Below are 24280 nucleotides of genomic sequence, written 5' to 3' on the forward strand. Positions count from 1 at the left end.
GGGAAATGCATGCATTTGCTGACATAAAATGCAGAGAGATTCTCACTTATCCAGTGCTCGAGCCGTACTGGCCCTCTCATCTGTCTGAAGACAGCGCCACAGACAATTAAAACACACGCACACACATAGCCCGGCCGGTGTGGCTCAGTGGTTGAGTGTTGACTTATGAACCGAACCAGGAGGTCACAGTTCGAGTCCCGGTCAGGGCACGTGCCTGGGTTGCAGGCTCCATCCCCAGTAGGGGGCGTGCAGGAGGCAGCTGATCCATGATTCTCTCTCATCACTGATGTTTCTCTCTCTCTTTCCCTCTCTGAAATCAGTTAAAATATAAACACACACACACACACACACACACACACACACACACACACAGAATAGCAGCATGGCACCCCTGGCCCAAGTAGCTCTGAATTCTCCCCGGACATCACAGTCCAGTTAGGAGTCCGAGAGCCCTGAGCTCCCTGCAGCCCCGGCTCGGCCCTGTCACCAGCACTCCCAGGACAGAGACGCGAAGGGCCAGCACGACCCCGGCCTCCCCAGTCCCGGCCGGCGTCTCTCCCGCCTCCCAGCGGCTCCCTCCCCCGGCCTCACCTTTGTCCTGGACGTAGAAGAACACGGGCTCTGTCCAGGACCCGTTCCCCGACAGAGAGGTGGCCTGGACACGGGCCGTGTAGTTCCCCGGGCTGAGCTTCTGCAGCTTGGCCCCGCCGTGCTTCCGGTAGTCCTGCCGCGACACGCACTCCCGCTGGTCCTGGGGGGAGGGGGACAGATCCGTGTCGACCTCCCACAGACACGCGAGAAACAACGGGTGGGCGGCTCGCACGGCCCAGCCTCTCCCTCCCACCTGCTCGCGATCCTGACTTGCAATAGAAGGGAAGAAAGGGAAGAAAGCAAGCTTTCAAAGCAGCGGTTCTCAACCTGTGGGTCGCGACCCCTTTTGGCGGTCGAACGACCCTTTCCCAGGGGTCGCCTAAGACCATCCTGCCTATCAGATATTTACATGACGATTCATCACAGGAGCAACATGACAGTGGTGAAGTAGCAAATGAAAATAATTTTATGGTTGGGGGTCACAACATGGGGAACTGTATTTAAAGGGCCAGAAGGTTGAGAACCACTGCTTAAAAGGCACCCAAGTTTTTTGTTTTTTAAAAAAATATATATTTCTATTGATTTCAGAGAGGAAGGGAGAGGGGAAGAGAGAGAGAGAGAAACATTAATGATGAGAGAGAATCATGGATCGGCTGCCTCCTGCACGCCCCACACTGGGGATGGGGCCCACAACCCAGGCACGTGCCCTGACCGGGAATCGAACCGGGACCTCCTGGTTCACAGGTCGACGCTCAACCACTGAGCCACGCCGGCCGGGCTCAGCCTTTATTTTATTATTTAAAGTCAAGCTAAGCGGGAAGGGTCTGTGCCGTACTGGAACCCCTGGCCTCCTGGGAAGGAGACAGACGCGGACACGGTCCCCGGCCCCGTCTTACCTCGACCTGCGATCCGTACTTTATCTCGTACATGAGAATCAGTCCGTTGGGATTCTCCGGTTCGGGCCACTTTAAGAAGATGGTGTTGTCAGGCTTCACCTCCCAGGTTATCGGCCCGGGAATGTCATCCGCTCCGTCTGTGTAACCATTAGACACAAGCAACGAAGTGGGATTCGGTCCCCCCGGGAGGGATGCCAACGTCGGGCTCACCCACGCACGCCCTCCTCCAACCCAGGACTGAGGGCGGCGACCACACAGTCCCCGTGAGCTGGACGCCCGCACCCAGCACCGGTCTGGGAGGCGGAGGCACCTGATGGCCTGTGAGTCACGTGATGCCAGCCTCGGCCACCCCCTGCCGCCTCCGGGACAGGGAACCGGGCACCGCACCCATCCTTTTAATTTTTTTAAAAATTTTTTATTTCTATTGATTTCAGAGAGGAAGAGAGAGAGAGAGAAACATCCATGAGAGAAAGACTCATGGATCGGCTGCCTCCTGCACGCCCCCCTACTGGGGATCGAACCCGGGACCCTTCAGTCTGCAGGCTGACACAATGTCCACTGAGCCAAACCGGCTAGGCCTGCATCCATCCTTACAGATGGCTGGGCGCCTGTCTGAGCGACAGGCAGCTTCTGACCTACAAGGGGATGGAGAAGACCCAACAAGGAGGACCAAGGGCGGCTCCAGGGATGACCTTGGGGAGTGAAGGTCACTCGGAGTCAAGGCAGCGACCTGGCACTTCGCTGAAGCTGTGAGGACTCAGGAGGGACCTGGCACAGATGGGGAAAGGCCATGGAAATGCGCGCCCTGAACCCAGCCGGGGGAGCAGCGGTGACCTTGAGTGAGCTCCATGCTCTTTTGTACTTTGTGCGGAGATTCTGGGGATGGGAGTGATGTCACCAGGAGGGGTCTACCAGGCCGCCCCCAGATGAGCACTCACTCTTTTTTATTTACTTTTTATTTCTATAAATATATTTTTATTTATTTTAGAGAGGAAGGGAAAGTGAAACGGAAACCTCAGTGACGAGAATCACTGATCGGCTGCCTCCTGCTCGCCCCCTACTGGGGATCAATCCCGCAACCCGGGCACCTGCCCTGACCGGGAATCGAACCCTGACCTTCTGGTTCCTAGGTTGACGCTCAACCACGGAGCCACGCCGGCTCGGCAGCCCCCGTTCTGTAACAAGCAGGGAGTCTGGGGGAGGGTGCAGCTGGATCGAGCCCTACCTGCAGGCATGGTTCGCGCAAAGACGAAGTTGGAGGCGCTGCAGCCCAGCTTCTCGGCCTCGTGGTTGCAGCTGTGGATGTCGATGCGGTAGAGGGTGAAGGGCTTCAGGTTGGAGATGACGGTCCTCTCCTTCTTGTCCACCCTGCTCTCGAAGAAAGGGTAGTCCGTCTCCCTGTCGTCCGAGTCCGTGCTGTTGAAGGGGTCCGTCACCGTGCTGTTCCTGCTCCGGCCGGAAAGGGTGGTGTTGGAGATCTGCCCCACGTCCCTGCGCTTCCTGTCGGGCCTGCAAAGGAGAGACACACACACACACCAGGCTCGCAGGGGCCTCCTTAGGCTCGCAGGGGCCTCCACCGCTTTTGTCTTGTCTCTGCCTCGAGTTGGAGTCGCAGAGAGAAAAGCAAACTTGTCACCCGGGAATGAAAGGAGCAGTGCAGCCCTCTTGGCTAAGAACCAACCAATAGTACAGGGATTTCCTTCCTATTTTTTCATTTTTATTTTTTTAAATATATATTTGTATTGATCTGAGAGGATGGCAGAGGGAGAGAGAGAGAGAGAGAGGAACAACCATGATGAGAGAGAATCATGGATCAGCTGCCTTCTGTACGCCCCCTGTTGGGGATCGAGCCTGCAACCCGGGCATGTGCCCTTGACCGGGAATCGAACCGTGACCTCCTGGTTCAGAGGTCAAGGCGCAACCACTGAGCCACGCCGGCCGCCGGGTGCTTGTCCCTCCTTGATGGCGACTTGGTGCCACCCTGAAGTCACGGATCCACCCACTACCAGGGGGGAGGGTAGGCGACGGGACCGCCCGGGGAGCCCCCCCTGGCGGCCGGGACCGACTCTCTGCTCGGACGGCACCTGGGCACAAAGATGGAGTTGTGCAGGAAGTTCTCGAAGACTTTGCGGTACTCGGCCTCCTCCTTCTCTGCCTGCTTCTCGGCCTCGGTTTTGGGACACGCGCAGCAGGGCCCCTTGGGGGTGTTGCACGACTCGGTCTTGGGGTTCTCCGTCACCTCCTCGATGTCGAAGGTGCCGTCCGTGTACTTGCGGACGGGGAGCTTGTCTGCTTGGGGGAGAGAGGCGCCGGAGGGCCAGGTCACCCCGCTGGGTGGTCACGGCCCCCTGACCTGACCCGTGTCCCCTGGGGGCTGGGACACAGGCTCCTGGGGCGCCCCCTCCCTTCGCCTCCCGCCGCAGCCGCGTGCCTTTGGAGCAGTAGTTGTGCTGGTACAGGTAGGCGTCCTGCGGCTGCTGCTGCCAGCGCACGATGTAGTAGCTCAGGTTGCCGTTGGGCAGGGAGGGCGGGTTCCACTTGACGATCAGCTGGGAGGACGAGTTGGAGGCTGAGATGACATCCAGGGGGATGGAAGGCACTGGAGGGAGAACAGAGGCGTTTCGGGAGCCAGAAGGGACCCGAGATCCAGGCCCTCACACTCTATGCAAACCATGTCCGGCCATGAGAGGAGGGCCCCGCGCGGACAGGCTCAGCGAGGGCCGAGAACGCAGGCCAGTGCTGGCATCTCCCTCTGGGCATCCATGACCGGTCACCTCGGGGAGACCACACGTGGCTGAGTGGCGGCCGGACAAGGTGCTGGGGGACCCGGGGCGGGAGGATGCCCGGGAGCCCCCAGCAGGTCCACACGTGGAGTCTGCACACGTGTTGCAGGCGGCGAACACGAGCAGAACGCGTCTCATCTGAGATTTTGGAATCACTGGTTCACACGGCAAGAACCCAGATGAAAAGGGGACATAAAAGGGACTGGAAGGAGGGAGAGAGGAGGAGAGAGAGGGAGAGGGAGGGGAGGGAGGGAGAGGGAATGAAAAGGAGAGAAGGAGGGAAGAAAAGAGGGAGTGGAAGAGAGAGGGAGGGAGGAAGGGAGGGAGGGAGGGAGTGGAAGAGAGGGAGGGAGAGGGAGAGAGAGAGAGGGAGGGAAGAAAAGAGGGAGTGAGGGAGGGAGGAAGAGAGTGAAGAAGAGAGGGAGAGAGAGAGGGAGGGAGGGAGGGAGAGGAGAGAGCGCCTGGGGAGGACCGAGGCGGCGGCCACGCGGTACCTGAGGCGTTGGTGCGGAGGTAGAGGATGTCGCTCTTGGCCCCGCGGATGTGGTCGTTGTCCACCATGGTCAGCGTCACGGCCTTCACGTAGATGGCGTACTGCGTCCAGGGCTTCAGGCCGTGCAGCAGGATGCCGGGCTCCATGTCCTTGTTGGCCGGCAGGTCCACGTCCACCATGTTCCAGCTGTTGGAGCCGCAGGCATCCTGGCCGTCGTACTCGGTGACGTTCTTGTAGGGCCTGGGGGACGGGCGAGCGGGAGGCTCAGGGCCGCCCTGGGCTCCCCACCAACCCAGCCTCTCAGAAACCCTCCCTGCTCTATTTTTATTTTATGTTTATCTACCTACTTATCTTATTTTATTATTATTATTTAAAACCCCTTTCTTTTTAAAAAAAATACATTGGTATTGATTTCAGAGAGGAAGGGAGAGGGAGAAAGAGAGAAACGTCCATGATGAGAGGGAATCACGGATCGGCTGCCTCCTGCACGCCCCCTACTGGGGATGGAGCCTGCAACCCGGGCATGTGCCCTGACCGGGAATGGAACTATGACCTCCTGGTTCCTAACTTGATGCTCAAACCCTGGGCCACGCGGGCCGGGTTCCTTTGCATTTATTTTATTCAAACGCCTCCACCCCCTGAAGCCAGTGCCTTCCCACGTGTGGCTGCCACTGACAGCGAGGGATGTCACGTGGCAGCGGAGGAAGCAGGGACCCCCGCCCCCAGGACGGGAGGCCGGCAGGACTCACGCTTCCTTGTAGTAGACGGTGAAGCTGATGAGGTCCCTGTAGTCTGGGGGCCGGTACCGGTGCCACGTGACGATGATGCGGTTCTTCCAGGTGTTGGTGGAGGTGAAGTGCAGCATGTCGCTCTCACCTGGGGCGCGGAGCACACCCGTGAGGCGCGGGCACCCACCACCTCCTCCTCCCCGTGCCTGCGGGGTCCCCTGCCCCGCGCCGCTTCCCTCGTCTCTCAGGCTGCTGCTCCCTGACTGCGGTCACAGGCAGCGACGGATGTCATGTGACAGCGGGGGAGGGCCCGAGGAGGCAGCATGGACCCCCCCTCCTCCCACCTCTGCCACACACACACACACACACAGCTCCTCTCTGGACGCCTCAGTGGCTCTCTTATTTCTACTAAGAAATAACCCAAATATGGATTTCACCCCACGGAGCTCCCAAGGGCTCCTGAAGGAGGCCCCGTGTCCCCCCACCCTCCCCCCACTGTGGGATGAGGAGGGACACACACACTCGATCGGAAGAAGGATCCCTTCATTACCCAGCGAGGCCCACAGGGTTTGTATTAGAGGAGAATGAAGAGACAGTAAAGGCAGAGATTCATCTGCATATCGTCAACACACGTACACATGTGTGCATCCTGTGCACACATGCACACACATGTGCACACACAAGCACAGATGCACACGCACACACACGTGCGCACACAGGCACCCACTCACAGGAGGCCCGCTCCCCGTTGTTCCTGGTGTTGATGTCGCCTTTGCCCTGGCGCCCCTTGGCCCCGGTCATCTCCTCCATGCGGTAGATCTCGGACACGCACAGCTTGGGGTTGAAGGCGAAGTACATCTTCCCGGACTTGATGGTCAGGTTGTGGTGGTCCCAGTCCCACAGCTGCTGCAGGTTCTGGTTGTCCAGGACGTAGAAGGAGTAATTCCTGCCAACACAGCGGCCGGCGTGAGCCCCCGGCCGCCCCGGCCCCACACCTCCCCTTGGCCGCGTGGCTCCGGAGGGCACGGCCTCGGCCGTGAGAAACGGAGCCGTCGGTGGTCTATGCAAACAGTTACCGTTAACAATGGGGATCATGGGATTTTAGGGCTGCGTATTCACGTCGATACGGAGCCCTGGCCGGGATTGCTATGTGGTTAGGGTGTCGGCGCGCAGACCGAAGGGTCTCAGGCCCCGTTCCCAGTCACGGGGACATACCTGGGGTACAGGTTCCACCCCCAGCCCGGGTTCTGGGCGGGTGTGGAGGCAACCAGTCGATACATCTCTCTCATCATTGATCTCTCTCTCTCTCTCTCTCTCTCTGTCTCTCTCTCCCTCCTCCCCCCTTTCCCTTCCTGTCTGAAATCAGTAAAAATAAATTTAAAAAGCATCTGGAACCGGCACGCGGGAAGGCTGTGTGTGGGGTGACCCTCTCCGAGAAGCAAGGTGATCTGTTCGCCGCGCACACAAAGGCTGTTTACAGCACTGAGAAGGTGGGGGACCGGATCCCAGGAGCCACAAAACCCAGGCATACGGCGCCGGCGTAAGGGGAAGAAAAACGCCGAAACCCCTGCCACCTCATCATCGGCCTCTCTTAAGCTGCCTGGCAATACTGCTCGTTTCTCAGCCCGGGCGTGGGGCCTGGCTTCCCCCCAACCCCTCCCACGAGAGGAGAATTCAGAGACAGTAAAGGCAGAGACTTGCCTGCACATCTTTAACACACGTGTGCACGCGCACACGCACACATGCACGCACACATGCCCATGCACACACACATGCACGCACACAGGTGTTTTTTTTCATTGTTTCCTGGAGGAAGTGGCTATCCAGTCAGTTACTCAGTAAGTGCGATTTCCTCATTGTTTCAAGGCTCACTGCCTTTACATCCAAAGACTATATTAAAAAAAAAATTTTTTTTTATTGATTTCAGACAGGAAGGGAGAGGGAGAGAGAAAACATCAACGATGAGAGAGAATCACGGACTGGCTGCCTCCTGCATGCCCCCTACTGGGGATTGAGCCACAGTGCAACCTGGGCATGTGCCCTGACCGGGAATCGAACCGTGACCTCCTGGTTCATAGGCTGACGCTCTAACCGTTGAGCTACACGGGAACGCAGAACCCTCCAAGCGCACAGCCGACCCTGGGCCGCGCATTCGCTCGCGCAGCACTCACCCCTCCAGCTGGTCCTCGCCGAGGATCTGGCGGAGGCTCTTGAAGAAGGACAGGGAGACCAGCGCGTGGGAGTGGCGGATCTTGATGTAGCCCGTGACCACCTCGATGAGCCCCATGAAGTTCTCCAGTTCCGAGGCGATGTTATCTGCGGGAAGGGGGCGCCGCGTCACCCAGCTCTCGCTCAGCGCAAGCGGGGAGCACCCGGGTTCCCACTCACACGCGAGCGACGCCGTGGCAGGGCCTGCTCTGGGGGTGACTCTGAGATGCTCAGGCTGCTGGTGAGGGAGCCCCCCTCCCTTGTCCAAAACAACCCCCTTTCCCAGAACAGGACCCCCCCCACCCCCGGGGCAGTGGAAGGTGTGTTTGTAGGAGCTGGACATGGTAGCTCCCAGGCGGAGAAAAAGAAAGTAAAATAAAAAATGCCACCCAATTAGCTAAGGCCACGGCGTCTGGAGAGCAGCTTTTGTTTTGTTTTGTTTTTCTTAAAAAACAAAACAAAACAAATATCTTTATTGATTTCAGACAGGAAGGAAGAGGGAGAGAGAGAGAAACATCCATGATGAGAGAGAATCATGGACCGGCTGCCTCCCGCACGCCCCCTAGTGGGGATGGAGTGCACAACAGGGCATGCGCCCTGATGGTGAATGGAACCGCGACCTGCTGGTTCATGGGTCCATGCTCAACCACTGAGCCAGCCGGCTGGGCGCCGCGCTGTTTTTCTAGGCCTGTATTTTAGTTGTGAGTCGGAGACAGGTAGAAAAGGCACCAACCCAAGAAAACCAAGAGATCCTGCAGGATGCAGGGGGAGGAGGGGGCAGGGGGGAAGGGAGGGGAAGGGAGGGAGGTATACTTACTGCCCCTGCGGATGTTAATGAGCAGGTTGCCCTTGAAGATGGTGCAGCCTTGGAGCATCTGAGCCGAGGTCACCGAGTCGATGGTCTTCGTCCCCTTGTCTTCCTCACAGATTTTGGGGCACGGCCCTTCGCAGGGGATGCAGTACATGCTGTGGGAGAGAAAGGAGCCCCCCCCAAATGTGAGGTCAGTGTCTCCTCGCCCCGAAGAGAGCCCACACGGATCCGTGTTCATTCTAGCCGGCCACGCGATCAACACCGCTGTGTGGTGGTGGTTGTTGTTTAAAATACTGGGTGTCCCAAAATTCACGCAAGAAGTAATTTTGATAGAAAACACAGGTTTGTAATTAAAAATTGTACATTTTTTATTGATTCATAAAGTATACAGGATAGGGTTATGTAGGGAATAGCACATCGGGTAAACTGGATTATCATGTCACGATAGCGAGCACCATTAACTGTTATTGCCCGAGCAGCCGCATTTTTGAAGAACAATGGTCCGATGATGCCTCCAGCCCAACACCCGCACCAAACAGAGACACGTGGTGGATGCATTTGTTTCTCAACAATCACCCGCGGATTTTCTGAACCCCAAATGCGACAATTTTGTCGATGAACCAAGCCATCAAGATGAAAATGAGCCTCATCGAAATTGAGCCACATGTACGCAAAAACGGTCATGGGAAATTTCAACAAAAGACTGCGTCTGTGCCAGCAGAGCCGTGGAGGCCATTTACCCGATGTGCTATTCCATACCTAACCCTAGACTGTATACTTTTACGAACCAATAAAAAATTTACAATTTTTCATTATAAACCTGTGTTTTCTATCAAAATTACTTCTTGCGTGAATTTTGGGACACCCTTTCTATTTTTAAAAATGTAACGTAGGCCCGCTCTCTCAGGTGGACCCACCCCCGTCACCTCCCCCAGGGTCCCCCCCAAAGACGGGACAAAGGCTGGGGGCCAGGGGACCCCCGGGCCGGGAGACTGACCTCAGGCTGTCGTTGCGGATGAAGCCGGAGGGGCACTCCTGCATGCACTCGCCGTCATGGATCACGAAGCCCTCCAGCTCGAAGCTGTCAGCGTTGGGGATGGTGGCGCAGAAGTCGCGGTCCACGCAGCGCCAGCCCTCGAAGCGGTAGGTGTTGGGGGGGCAGTCGGTCACGCAGACGCCCTCGTGGTAGTAGTGCTTGCAGGCCACGCAGGCCGCCTCGTCGTCGGGGGCCGTGCAGCCGCCCAGGCACTCGGGGTGGCAGCATTCGTTGTTCTCCGTGCACGCCCGCTTCCCGCACGCGCTCGGGCAGGCTGTGGGGCGGAAGGGCATGGGGTGAGCATGTTGCTTTCCTCTTTTTTAAAATACATTATCGATTTCAGAGAGGAAGGGAGAGGGAGAGAGAGACAGAAATGTCAAGGATGAGAGAGAATCACGGATCTGCTGCCTCCTGCACGCCCCCTACTGGGGATCGAGCCCGCAACCTGGACATGTGCCCTTGACCAGGAATCGAACCCGGGACCCTTCAGTCCACAGGCTGATGCTCTATCCACTGAGCCAAACCAGCTAGGGTGGGGTTTCCGCTTTTAAATATTAATAAAAGGGGGGCCCTACCTGGTTTGCCTCACTGGAGCACAGGTGTGCACCTACGCCCTCTTTATTCACTGAGCTACTGCACACAGCCTCCCAGGACATTCTCCAGCACCAATGACAAGGCCCCGTGTGTCAGCCAGGGTCCCCGCTAGGTTCCAACATTGTAGCCGCAGCTCGCTCCATAGACCCAACTATGTATAAGGAAATGGCTGCGCTACCAGGCGGCCGGAGCAACTAAACCAGCGGTTCTCAACCTGTGGGTCGCCACCCCTTTGGTGGTCGAACGACCCTTTCACAGGGGTCGCCTAAGACCATCCTGCATATCAGGCATTGACATGACGATTCACCACAGTAGCAACATGACAGTGACGAAGTAGCCACGAAAATAATGTTATGGTTGGGTCACAACATGAGGAACTGTATTTAAAGGGCCAGAAGGTTGAGAACCACTGAGTTACTAGACGGAGCAACTGGACGCAGGGAGACTCCAAGGCCCCCGGAACCGGCTCCCCAAACAAGTCTGATTCCCGAGACCAAGTCTGATTCACACTCGTCACCGATTCCTAGGCTCAGCCAGAGGGAGAAACAGCCTGTGCCCCCCGCCCCCTGCCCCAGCCCCAGCCCCAGGGACCTTGTCCCTGCCCGGCCGGTACAGAGGGGAGGCCGAGGGGTGCAGGGAAACGGTCATGATGGCTCCTGAATGCCTCTGCGAACGTTTCATTAGCCAACAAAGGCAACAGTCACCTCCAGACAATACCGGTTGCGTGGCTTCCGTCACTCCCGGACCCGACAGGCGGTGCTGGGCGGACTACGGAGAGGACGGGGAAGAAAGAAGGGCCCCCCCAGGAAAGCAGAGGAGGGGGGGAGCAAGTTACAATGGCAACAGTATCAAGTAAAAATTTCAAGAGCTCATTAGTGAGAGGGGAGAAAAGGCTGCCACCGGCGCAAAGATACAAAGCAGGCTCGCCACCCGCGGGGAACATAGGGCCGGTCGGAATCCTCCGGCGGGGCTGTGGGTTATGACTTTTTTAATCCATTTTATTTTATTATAAAAATGTTTTTATTATCAGAGAGGAAGGGAGAGGGTGAGAGAGAGAGAGAAACATCAATGAGGAGAGAGAATCATGGATCAGCCTCCTGCACGCACCACACTGGTGATCGAGCTCGCAACCCGGGCATGTGCCCCGAAGAGGAATGGAACCCGTGACCTCCTGGTTCCTAGGTCGACGCTCAACCACTGAGCCATGCGGGCCGGGCTAGACAAGATTTAATGGGAGAAAAAAAATGTCAAGAAAAAGGAGGGGAGACAGGTCCCCGGACCAGGCAGGACCCGCCTGCTCTAGTGAAGTGCGATGAGGGCGGCCTGTGTCCAGTTCTTCACCAGGGACGCACAGGTGTCTCCCACACAACTCACACCCCCTCATCCTGCTTTTAAAATTTTATTATTACTGCCGAAACCGGTTTGGCTCAGTGGATAGAGCGTCGGCTTGCGGACTGGAGGGTCCCAGGTTCGATTCCAGTCAAGGGCATGTACCTGGGTTGTGGGCACATCCCCAGTAGGAGGTGTGCAGGAGGCAGCTGATCGATGTTTCTCTCTCATCGATGTTTCTAACTCTCTATCAGTCTCCCTTCTGTAAAAAATCAATAAAATATATTTTTTTAAACAATTTTATTATTATTATCTTGTAGTATTTCTCAAGAAGAAGGCGGGGGGGGGGGGGGGGGGGGAGAGAAAGGAGAAAGATCCCCATAGATTCTGCTGCACCTTCCCCAGCGTTGCGACCGCCAGGCACGGCCACATAAAGATGCCCGTCGCCTGTCACAGATGCTTACATGGCCAGGGCGGAGGGGAAAAAAAAAATATCCTTTTCACACACTTCAAAATTACTCCAAGTTATTTTAGATCGAGAACTGTTTGTATATTCCTTATAAGTTTATGAAACGCTCACTGTCCCTCCATGACTAAGGGCAGAGGAATTGGGAGAGGAGTCTATATTTATCGCTTGTCTGAGGCTCCGAGCTCGCGGCCCTGGTTCCACTCTCTGTTATTGTACACGGAGCTATGCGAGGCCCCGCGGGCTCCGCGGCGGCGTCGTCGCCGATTTCCTAACAAGGCAGGCCCGGGCCCCGCAGGGACACACACACACCAGGGGGCTCGCGTTCAAGTGCAAGCTGGGCTCAGAGGGCGAGAGAGGCCCCTGGCTTTGTGGTTGCGGCTGCATCTCAACACCGGTGCTGGGGCCCCTTTCTGGACAGTGACACGCCTTCCTGGTATCGACCCAGGTATCCACGCTGCTGATAGATGCCTACTGTATACATCCGGGCTATCCAGTGGGAGCCGCAAAGAACACTCCTCCTTCTTATCTTTTTAAATATATTTTTATTGATGTCAGAGAGGAAGGGAGAGGGAGAGAGAGCGATAGGAACATCAATGATGAGAGAGAATCATGGACCGGCTGCCTCCTGCACGCCCCCTACTGGGGATCGAGCCTGCAACCCGGGCGTGTGCCCGGACCGGGAATCGAACTGTGACCTCCTGGTTCATAGGTCGACGCTCAACCACGGAGCCACACCGGTAGGGCCATGGTGCGCTCTTTGCTACAGCCTTGAGCTTAGCCTTGAGAGTGGCACATCTTTGTGAAAAGAAGGAAAAAGTGGCCAGTAGCCCCATTTCTCTCTTCTCTAACATCAGAAGGGGAAATAGAGAGCTCGTCTCAATTCTGTGACTAATAGTGAGGCTGGGGGTCCCCACCACCCATATTTTTTTTAAAAAAATCACTTGAGGTCCCTTTACATGTCTCTTAGTGTCTTTGGTCCATTTTCTTCTTGGGAGCTTAAGTTTTTACTGCATGTTTAGATTTTTTTTAAAGCCCTTAAAGATGAACATGCTTTTCAGAAACAGCATCTAGTATGTGCCTTGAAAGTATTTGTCTTGTCCGACTCAGTGGTGGAGCGTCAACCTATGAACCAGGAGGTCACGGTTTGATTCCCGGTCAGGGCACATGCCAGGGTTGCGGGCTCGATCCCCAGTGTGGGGCATGCAGGAGGCAGCCGGTCCATGCTTCTCTCTCATCATTGATGTTTCTCTCTCTCTCCCTCTCCCTTCCTCTCTGAAATCAATAAGGTAAATAAATAAAAGTGTCTGTCTTAGGTGGCCTGAGAGAAAGAATACACACCTCCTCCCCGTTCCTGTGACGAAGGAGAGGCGTGGACAACAGCGCGCACACACCAGGAAACTCATTTACTGCCCTCCCGGCCTCCCTGCTTTGATCGTGTTCCTTCCTGATGGCACACGTCCGGGCGTGGAAACACGTACTTCAGAGCATAAAGTCACCGAGCGCCTTTCCGTTACCTAATCTGATGGCGGGCCCTGCTTCCTGAGGTTGGAGCCTCTGTGCGGCTGTGGGGAAACCGCAAAAGACCCGCCGGGCGTTTGTGTGCAGGGCGAGTCAGCTCTGTCCTCGGGGCACGGCGGGGAGCAGGGTGTCTTGGGCGGCCACAGAATGGTGGCCACGCCAAGCCCAGGAGAAGCAGGTTTGGGGGAGCTGGGCCCTGGCGCGCCTGCCCCCACAAAAATGCAACCGAGTTCATCTGTCTGATGAGTCACAAGGGCCCAGGGAAAACCATACACGTGCGGGAGGTGAACTAGCTGTCCTTGCAAAGATGAGTGTGAAAACAAAAAACAGCCCTGACCTGTTTGGCTCAGTGGATAGAGCCGTCGGCCTGCGGACTGAAGGGTCCCAGGTTCGATTCCGGTCAAGGGCATGTACCTGGGTTGCAGGCACATCCCCTGTAGGGAGTGTGCAGGAGGCAGCTGATCGATGTTTCTAACTCTCTATCTCTCTCCCTTCCTCTCTGTAAAGAATCAATAAAAAATCTATTTTTTAAAAAAACATCAAGAAACAAAAAACAAAATCTGCCATTCCCATGGAAGCCTGTTGCTTCGTATTTCGTTTTTGTGCGTGATGGAGGCATTGCGTTGGATAAGCATGTTATTGATCCTTTTTTAAAAAAAAAATATTTTTATTAATTTCAGAGAGGAAGGGAGAGGGAGAGAGACAGAAACATCAGTGCTGAGAGAGAATCATGGATCAGCTGCCCCCTGCACGGCCCCTACTGGGGATGGAACCCACAATCTGGGCATGTGCCCTGACTGGGAATCGAACTGTGACCTCCTGAGGATATTTTTTTCATTTTATTTCTTTAAGAGAGAATGGAATGGAGGGGGTGAGACACACAGAAACATTGATGTGAAAGAGACACATCGATTGGTTGCCTCCCACACGTGCCCCTGAAACCGAGGTACGAGCTCTTGACCCGACTCAAACCTGCAGGCCCTTCAGTCCACCGGCTGACACTCTAACCACTGAGCCAAACCGGCTAGGGCCTAAGGCTAACTTCTTAGCCCTTTCTGTAAACACTGTCAAACCCCAAACTAGCCAAGTCACTTAAAAATAAAAAAATAAAAATTTAAAAGGGGGGGGGGGGGCTCTCCAGCATCAATCTCTTCTTCAAACATCTTACCCAAAATCCTGGACTTGCAGACACTGAAAAGAAGAATCTGGAAATGTCTGAGGCAGCGGTTCTCAACCTGTGGGTCGCGACCCCTTTGGGGGCCGAAGGACCCTTTCACAGGGGTCGCCTAAGACCATCGGAAAACACATAGATAATTACATATTGTTTTTGTGATTCATCACTATGCTTTAATTATGTTCAATTTGTAACAATGAAAATACATCCTGCGTATCAGATATGTACATGACGATTCATAACAGTAGCAAAATTAGTTATGAAGTAGCAACGAAAATAATTTTATGGTTGGGGGTCACCACATGAGGAACTGTATGAAAGGGTCGCGGCATTAGGAAGGTTGAGAACCACTGGTCTAAGGAGTCCTCTCTCTTAGCAAAACCTCCTTGAATATCATGGCCAAGCCGCTGCTGTCCCGAGTTGCAGCGCATCCTCGTGGCCAGCAGAGGGCGCACGAGACCGGGGCGCGGGCCCCCGCTTTGCACATCATCCCTTTGGACGCGTCTGCGTTTTACTCACAGAGAGAGAACAAGTACTGGCAAGTGACAAAAAAAAAAAGAACATGTTTTGCAAACAATCGGAGTGACCTGAAAGCCCGGGTAAAGGCTGAAGTCAGCGTTTGTTCATCGCAGCAGCTCGGGCCAGACTCTGTGCAAGCGCTTGTTAAGTGGGGCGCGCTGAAGGGAGGGCTGTGTGTGTGTGTGTGTGTGTGTGTGTACCTGTGCTTCTCGGTTTCCGTTCACCTAGGAGGACTTCTCACCTAAGGCCCCCGCCCCGCCCCCCGGTCTGGGCTGCGTGAGGCTTTGTTTTGCTGGAGTCTGGAGCATCTTTGAAAGGGAGACGGATGCCCAAAGCAAGGAGTCATCGTTTTTTCTGGGGCTGAAAGCAACCCCGAGAATTTGGCATGCGGGCGAGTGTGTCTTGTCTTCGTCTGGCAGAAGAAGAAAGGGGAGGGCCGGGGGAGCCCAGGCTGAGAAAGTCACCCCACGCACAGCACGAGTGGGGGTGGAGCTGGGCCCAGGCCCCTGTCACAGGACAAGGTGATGTTCCCCCCCTAGAGCAGCGAACAAACACCCACAAATCCATTCCCTGCTAACTGTTGCAAATTGCAAAACGGACCCCCTCCCCCATTTTCCAATTCTGAACGGGTCTCCCCACCGCACTGGTCCCCCACGCCACCCAGTCTAAGGTAAAGCCTATTAAATGCATCTGCACCCCAAATGCACGCCCTCACCCCTATCCACATAATCATGCCTCAGCCCCCCTCCCGCCCCCCCGAGCCCACTTGCTCCTGCCCCACGTGTGGGAAGCACTTGTCTTCCTAGATCCTCATTCTCAGCCCACCCGGGGCTCTGCGAGAGGCGTTTTGAACCTGTTGCTTCCATCTTCTCCCTCCCTCGGCATTGCACGCCCACAGTTCCTCCCTCCCTCCCTCCCTCCCTCACCCCCATCCTTTGCAACGTCTGAACCCCAGTAGAGGAAGCGCCTGGGGCTCCTAATAAGCTTGGTCATGCTCGAAATATCCGGTTCACCCACGAGGTCCCCGGAGACAGCGATTCCGACTGGAGAATGCGTCCACGGAGAAGAGGCTCGGTTCTCTGGAAGTCCTAAAAAGGCCATCCTCGCTAACGTCCACCAAGGTACCTGTGCGTGTCCCACAGTCCGGCCGGCAGTTGCAAGGCCGCCGCCTCCCACAGGCGGTAACAACAGAAGGTGAAGCCATGGGCCTTCGTGCCTCCGACCACAGAGGGTACGTACCTATTGCGACTGGGCCTGCCCGGGAGCTTGCAAAACTTACAGGAAATCCTCCACCACCTACATAGAAAATCCCTTGCCAGCAAGATGAAGTGTAAACACTTTATATGAAATCAGCCAGGTGTTTAACACACACACACACACACACACACACACACACACATATACACACACCATTATCCCAATCCAATATTTTACAAATCCTGGCCGGCTGTCAAGTCTCCCGGTGCGTCTGCGAGCGGAGGTACGGCGGCCACGTGCCTCTGTCTCTTTGGAAAGGGGCAGGATTGGCTTTTTTTTTTTTTTTTTTAATGAATACAAACAATCTGCAAATTAGTCCACATCCAACATGCAGCCAGGAGAAAGGCAGCCAGAAACCCTACTGCCTTGATCTGGGGTTTCCTTCCACTGTCTTTACGCTGGACTCCGACACGGAGAGCAACCATGCGAATCTATGTATCCACAGAGCAACCCGTTAACTCGGCCCTGAAGTTACTGACGATGGTAAGAGACGTATTGATTTAAAAAAAAAAAAAAAATGGAGCCCTAGCCGGTTTGGCTCAGTGGATAGAGCGTCGGCCTGTGGACGGAAGGGTCCCAGGTTCGATCCCGGTCAAGGGCATGTACCTTGGTTGTGGGCACATCCCCAGTAGGGAGTGTGCAGGAGGCAGCTGGTCAATGTTTCTCACTCATCGATGTTTCTAACTCTCTATCCTTCTCCCTTCCTCTCGTGTAAAAAATCAATAAAGAAATATATTTTAAAAGATGGAGAAAGAGAAAGAACGGGGGGGAAAGTGGGCAACATCGATGGGTCTCAGCTTACAGATTTTTTAAAAAAATCCTCACCCGAGAATATGTTTCCATTGATTTCTAGAGAGAGTGGAAGAGAAAGGGAAAGACACAGAGAAATATCAGTATGAGAGAAACACATCGATGGGTTGCCTCCTGCACGCGCCCTGACCAGGGCCAGGGCCGGGGAGGAGCCTGAAACCAAGGTACGTGCCCGTGACTGGAATCGAACCTGGGGCCCTTCGGTCCACCGGCCGATGGTCTACCCACTGAGCCACACCGGCCAGGGCTCAGCTTACAGAATAACACAGGTCGACGCATGTTGAAGAGATTGTCCACGTAAAAAAAAAAAAAAAATCAGGCTGTCATCTACCCCAATGGCTCCCGCCGGGCGGTGTGGCTTTCCGGGGGCACGTCCCCTGGTGTGGGCCCGGGGCACCCTGGGTGTGGCCTCAGGCAGGAGGAGCGATGGCGGCATTCCTCCGAGCACACACAGTTGTCCAAAATATATGAAAAAGCAAACAAAGCGAGCAGCCCAGGAGCTGCGCCGGCGAGTTGTAAGGCGACAATTTAGAAACAGCCCACGCCCCGTGGCGTGCCGGCTGGGCCACATTTTGAAGGGCCCCAGTCACATCGGTTTGTCTACTTTTTTTTAAAAAAATTGGTTTTAGGGAGCGCCGGTGTTTATCATTTCGAGATGCTTACGTTCACGCTCTGAGAGCAGGCTGTGGTCAGCTCGCAGGGAACCCGGGCTGTAGGTTCACACCCCAGCTCTGTCACTCATTTCATTTTTAAAATATATTTTGATTGATGTTAGAGAGCAGGGGAGAGGGAGAGAGAGATGAGACATCCACGATGAGAGAGAATCATGGACTGGCTGCCTCCTGCACGCCCCACACTGGGATTGAGCCCACAACCCAGGCATGTGCCCTGACCGGGAATCCAACTATTGAAATCTAGGTTCATAGGTCGACGCTCAACCCTTGAGCCATCCCGGCTGGGGAAAAAGAAACAATTTCATGTTTTATGTTCTGTTTCTCCTTCTTCCACGCGTGTTCTCTGCACAGGGCAGGAAGCGTGGTCTTTTCATCCTGGAGTTCCCAAGGGCCGGGCCCAAACCTGGCCGGTGGCCGCGGTGTATTAGTTCGGTGACTCACGCCACGTGCTTTGTCCTCCGGGGCAGGGACACCAGTTGGTTCTCACTTTCCTTGGTCTCCCAGTGGCTCCCGGAGGATCTGAGAGAGAAGCAGTCGGGGCTGATGGGAGCCTGGCTCCCTCCTGATGCAACCTTTCTGGGGAAAGCGACGCCTTTGCACTTTGTAGCAATCGCCCTTGCAAGGGAAGGTGTGTGCGCATATGCAGATGGGGTTGCCTGGCAGTTTTCACCTTGGCTGCCAGGATTCCAGGAATCGGCCTGCTGGGTCCCGGTGCTTATCTCGCTGACTCTGCCACGGGGCTGGCTCCCTGTCACCCGCCTTTGGCTTTTTTTTTTTTTAAACAAATGAAAATGTGCCTCATACTCTGTTAGGCGTCAGACGCTGTGTAAACACCCGAAGCAAGTAAGTCCTCCGGGATGAGTACCTTTCTAGGTTTTGATGGCGAACTGTTACGAAATAAATAACGAGGAGGAGGAGGAGAGGAATATGGAAAAGGATTCTCCTCCTGCCGGGAAGAAGGGCAACAGGCAGAGAAGCCACGGCGGCGACGAGATGAGGAATAAGATAAACCGTGGTCCACTGGCTCCACTCCTGGGCTGCTTTCCCCGAGAAGAAGCAAAAAATAAAATAATCATTTGACCTAAGAGCAAGCCCCACCGGCTGAGCAAAAAAAATAAAACAAAACAAAAATAAAACAATTTTTTTTTTTTTTTTTTGCTTTTGGGCAGACAAAAACTTCCTAATGAAAATGACTCCCTCTCTCTTCCGAGGGCTGGCTAGAAATAAAAGCTGAAGGTGCCGAACGGCTGGAAAAGCACAAAATGGATGTTTGCTATCATTAGCAGGAAGGCGCTTGACACTTAGGGGGCACTTACTGCTCCCCGCGCTAAGAGCTGGGCCTGCAAGGCCCGATTTCATCACTGTGACTCGGAGACAAGCAGCCTGACCTTTCCCCAAATGGAGGCCGGGGGCCCAGAGAGTGGCTGCCCCGAGCCCCCGGGCGTGGAGGCGGCAGAGGCCGGCATTCCCACCCCAGCCATCTGCTCCCGGGTCCCCGCTTGCAGCCGGAGGTCCCAGGGCCCCTACCGTGGCCACAGGTTTCCAGCGCAATTCCCACATCCCACCCTCATACCTCACAGAAGGGGGTCCGCATGTCTCCACCGACCTGAGGGGCTGGGGGGCGAGAGGGGCTGGGACTTGCCGGGGACACAGAGCTGACCAGCGGGATGCAAATCCTGATAGTCAGCAGCTAAGATGGCAGGAGGCTCAATCCCGTGTCTTAGGGATCTCTCCTCGGCCGTTGGGAGCCACCAGAACGCGGTGGGTTGGGCTCGATAAAAAGCTGGGGACTTTAGGGCAGAGCGTAACCCAACTTCAAAATAGTCCTTAGCTGTTTTTTTCCTGGAAATGTCCGGATTCACACCGAGGGAGAGAGCACAGATAGCATTAGGGCCACCCCCAGCGCGGTGTTTAATAGCAAGGACTTTAAAAAACAGCCCCCCTTCCCCCCCCCAAAAACCCCACCCCCCAAAAAGCAAAGGTCTCTCCTTTGGGTGAGTTTTTGCAGGTTCGGTATTTGTTCATTGAACCCGAGGGTGCATATGTCCGGGAGACACGCGGAGGCTGGGAGGGAATCGTAGAAATAAATGCCCAACGCCCGCCAGCTGCGGCCAGGTCAGCGGGAGAGATGGACACACCGATAGCGATCGCAGGTAAAGACTCCGGACCCGAAAAGATACACATCGCATCGGGGCAAGGATACTTCCGGCCCCGAGGACCGCGGAATGGGGAGGTGTTTGCAGGACGCAGCGCCTGAGGAGTAAGGGACCCACATTCGGGAGGCTGGGAGGGGTCGCGTGGGGACTTTGCACCACTTTCCGCACAAAGTTATAAATTGCATCTTTATTTATCGGCGACTTAAACTGCTTCGAAACAACCTCCGTGCATTTTTTTTTTTTAACTTTAAAGTTGCAATGAGAGGAGGAGAATGTGTTGAAAATATCCCAAGGGTATGCAGAAAGGGACTTCGGCGAGCGCGCGCGCGCGCGGGTCTATGGCTAAAGTTGTTTAGAAAGGGCTAATTATGCCTTTTTTTCTTCTTCTTCTTCTCCCCTTTCTGTCCGGGCACGAGGGAATTTTAAACCATCCACAATCCCTCCATTAAATTAAAAAAATAAACAAAACAAACCTCCATTGTGCAAGGCGCCATTGGTGTGCGCCTCCTTATCTTGCGTCACAAAAGGAGAGAGGGTAAGGAACCCTGGCTGGTCAGTATTTTCATGCTCTTAAGAAAAAAAAAAAAAAAGTGTAGCCATTCTGCTTGGCCAGACAGAGCGAGAAAAAAAAAACAAAAACCTCAGTCATTTGTTTAAACAAACTTCACTAACACAAAACCACTTCCTCCCCAGACCCCGTGAATTCGAAAACGCGTCGCACGTTTTAATGGGATTTAAAAAAAAAACAAAAAAACCACACACACAACACAAAAAACACATTTCCGCAAATTAAAAACAGGACGAGGGGACCAAACAAAAGGACGTCACCCCCTTGCTCCTGTGGATCTCAATTCTGGTTTCGCTCAGGTGCCAACATCGCCGACAGCACTTCCGAGAAAAAGTCATGGCTCCCGAAGCTCTGGGTCGGACCAGAAAAAGCTCATGAATATTCTGATTTTTTAATTAATTTATTTTTTTGTTGCCGAGGCTAGGAAATCACTATTCATTAATGACCAGACACAAGATTCCCTACCGAACGCCCGGGCCCCGTAAACTACGCCCGTGAAACAAAGTATCAAAAGCGTGGCGTGGCATTTTCCAAAAGTTACTAAAGAACGCAAAGAGCGCGTCTCCGATTCTCAAGATGGAATCTTTCGGGACTTTTTTCTCTAGAATTTCCAATAAACCTGCCTCCGCACAGTGGGATCGCGCTTTGAAATATAAACTCCTTGGCTCGATTGCATTTTAATGAAAGTGAAGAGAAAGTAAACCGAAGCGCGCCCTTCCCTTCCTACGCGCAACGGGAAAGAAAATGAGTGCGCTGAAACCAAAAGCAAAAAAAAAAAAAAAAAAAAAAAAAGCAGATCGAAATTCGGGTTTGCATTTACGGGGCGCGTGGAAATTGGGAGGGTGGCAGTGCCTGCGTGGCAGTGGCGGCGGCGGCGGTGGGGGCCGCGACACGCGTGGCTCCCCGTGGATGGCGGTGGCGCCCCGGTTGCTCCATGGCGCGCGGGTGGAACAGTTGGGGAGTGAGTCATGGGGTGAGCTCAGCTCGGAACAATAGGCTCAGTCCGATGGGGGAACGCACGCCCTTCTTCCATGTTACATTGTGTCTTTTGCAAAAAAAAAACAACACACACACACACTCCCATATTTTTACTTTCATTTTTACACCGCGAACGGCCCGCCCGCAAGCGCATTCGCGGCAGACGCGGGCGAGTTATTTATTGATTGCGTGGGCCGCCACCACGGCGCCACCGGGCTCGGGGGCTGGGGCGCATTCCTCCCCCTTCAGACTTTAGGACAACTGGTGGGTTGTTTCTTTTTTTTTTTTCCTTTCCCAACTTTGTTTGCGCAGGACTCCAAGGACCCGTCAAAAAGAGACGAGAGTTTCTTCAACAGTTGAGAATGCAGAACTTTCCACCGTGAAACGGATTACCGACATTCCGGAAACCCAAGCCCTCCACGTCCAGTCCCCAGGGAGGCCGCGTGGCTGCTGGCGCCGTGGGATCGCCCCCTCCCCCCGCCCCCGTCCCTTCCCCCCCCGCCCGCCCGCGCCCCCGCCTCCCACCTCCCGCCCCTGCCAGGGCTGAAACCATGTTTGCGCAGCGCAACTTGCACCGCCGAGTGGTCTCAATGCCACGATCGCCATGATCGGGCGGCACCGGGGGAACCACGGATGCGTTTTTTGGGGGGGATGGGGTGCGCGATCGGGATGGAGGCATTCAAGAAGGGAGAAGAAGGAAAACAAGGGCTCATGTTTTTCCAAAAAAAAAAAAACAAAAAACCAACCCAGACCGCCACACCCGGGCCTGGGCCGCTCCCTTTTCCGTCCACTCCAGAGCACGTGGCGCCCAGGGACCACGTGACGTGACGGCGGCGGCGGGGCGGGGCCACGCGCGGGGTGTGGTCACGTGGCCAGCCCTCCCCACCGAGCCCCAGGCGCGGGCGCGCGCACGGCCTGGGTCCGCCCCCCGCACCCCCCCCCCGTACCCCCCCCCCCCCCCCCCCCCGCCAGCCCGGGCCCCGCCCCGCCAGCCTGGCCGGCGCTAGTGCTGGCGGCGCTGGGCTGGGAGCGGCGGCCGCGTGGCAGTCCCGGGAGGGGAGTCGCTGTGCAAGCGGAACGCATACGCATACATCCGGACCGCGTCCAAGCTCGGGCTTGGGGTCTGGACCAGGCACTCGAATAAGTACATGTTACGTGGCTCGCGGTGCTTTGCGGCCAACTTTTCAAAAAAAAAACCACGAAAAAAATTAAAAAAAAAAAAAAAGAAACCTTCGCCGAGAGATGGAAAACGCGGAGAGAACTTTCGGGACACGTAGCCCGCGAAGTCGGCGCAGCCACACAAGGGAGCGCCCTCGGCACGTAGCAGCCACGCTCATTCAAAAAGCATCCATCCCGGCGAGGGTGACCTGGCAGCGTGTCCCTCGGGTTTCCATCCCCCACTCCCACCCCCGCCACTGGTCTTTTTTTTTTCTTTTTCTTTTTGAGCTCCTTTTTCTTTCTTTCTTTCTTGTCCTTACATAACAGTTACATTTCAAACTCCTCTAAAATTCAATTTATGGAGCTCCAACGTGTCAGGGAGGACAGATGAGGGCCACGGGAAGCGCGATCTTGTCTGAATGTGATTTTTTTTTTTTTTTTTTTTAAAGAAAACTGCAACCGGGGACGGATCGCAGGTTATTAAAAAAATGTGGCCGTTCACAGGGCGACTTTGGTGGAGAAAACCGTATTACGGTCGAGGAATAGCAATACTTTTTTTTTGCGTTCTTTGAAGGGATAAGTCAAAAGAAGACAAAAGATCGCCGAGGTAGGATTGAAAGAGACGAAAGGAAATCGCCTACTTTTCAAGAACCACCTCTGGGGGGGGGGGGGGGGGGAAGTCAACAATAAAATTTTGTATTTTTTTTATTTTACTCTTTTAAAATAAGTGACGGGGAATTCAAACGAATAAGATTTCCCCCTCGCGGATCTGATTTTTTTTTTTTTTTTTTTTTTGGCGGCCGAAATGCCATGAATTAGGGCTGGGCTTCAGCGGGCGCCCCCCAATCGGGTCCCCTCTTTGTGTCCTCATAGGCGAGCTATGCGAGCAGCTCCGACCAAAACTAATGGGGTTGTTTTTCAGTAACTGCCATCTCCGCCCTCCTCCCTACCTCCCTCCTCGCCAGCAAAACATGGCGATTCTGCAGATTTTTCTGGCCACGTGTCACTCATAATTGTCCTCCCTGAAAAAAAAAAAAAAAAAAAAAGTGGAGCTGCTCCTACGGTTATTTTAAAAAGTTTGAAGTCCCTCCTTTTAAAAAATACAGAAAGTCCCTCCGAGTAGAATTCTCATGACGAAGGGTCCGAGAAACAAATAGAAGAAAGTCACCATTTGGCACACACGGCGGTAAAAGGGCGTTAAAATCGGTCGGTAAAGGAGGGTAATGAGGGACAGTGTGAACGGGGCGGCCTCAAGGATCAATCCCCCCCCAAAAGATGCTACCGCACTACAAAGGGGAAAACAGCCACGTTGATGGAGGGGAAAGGCAGAGGCCGCCTTAGCCAAGCAATTAAAGTTGCGCCCAAAATGAAGGCGATTGCAAACCCGGTCACGCGTCTCTGGGAGAGCAACAGTGGCCCTTCTGTGAGCTGCTTCCCGAAACCGTATAACCCCGTGGTCGGCAAACTGCGGCTCGCGAGCCACACGCGGCTCTTTGGCCCCTTGAGTGCGGCTCTTCCTAAGCCTTAGGA

At 54.8% G+C, this 24280-nt stretch overlaps 1 protein-coding gene across 2 annotated transcripts in view; it reads right to left on the reverse strand.

Moving 5' to 3' along the window:
• IGF1R (insulin like growth factor 1 receptor) overlaps positions 1 to 24280 on the reverse strand; it is a 123124-nt gene that overhangs the window by 19844 nt on the left and 79000 nt on the right. For both annotated transcript variants that reach the window (XM_070400602.1, XM_070400601.1), the window contains exons 3-13: positions 9508 to 9820; positions 8517 to 8665; positions 7663 to 7807; positions 6223 to 6437; positions 5513 to 5639; positions 4765 to 5003; positions 3919 to 4086; positions 3572 to 3776; positions 2713 to 2996; positions 1488 to 1624; positions 592 to 751 (exon numbers count right to left, since the gene is read on the reverse strand). In XM_070400602.1, the coding sequence (XP_070256703.1) occupies positions 592 to 751; positions 1488 to 1624; positions 2713 to 2996; positions 3572 to 3776; positions 3919 to 4086; positions 4765 to 5003; positions 5513 to 5639; positions 6223 to 6437; positions 7663 to 7807; positions 8517 to 8665; positions 9508 to 9820 (2142 nt within the window). The remainder of the gene's footprint in view (positions 1 to 591; positions 752 to 1487; positions 1625 to 2712; positions 2997 to 3571; positions 3777 to 3918; positions 4087 to 4764; positions 5004 to 5512; positions 5640 to 6222; positions 6438 to 7662; positions 7808 to 8516; positions 8666 to 9507; positions 9821 to 24280) is intronic.

Source organism: Myotis yumanensis, unplaced genomic scaffold, assembly GCF_028538775.1.
Source record: "Myotis yumanensis isolate MYYU_CA2020_CCGP unplaced genomic scaffold, mMyoYum1.0.hap1 SCAF_20, whole genome shotgun sequence".
NCBI lineage: Eukaryota > Metazoa > Chordata > Mammalia > Chiroptera > Vespertilionidae > Myotis > Myotis yumanensis.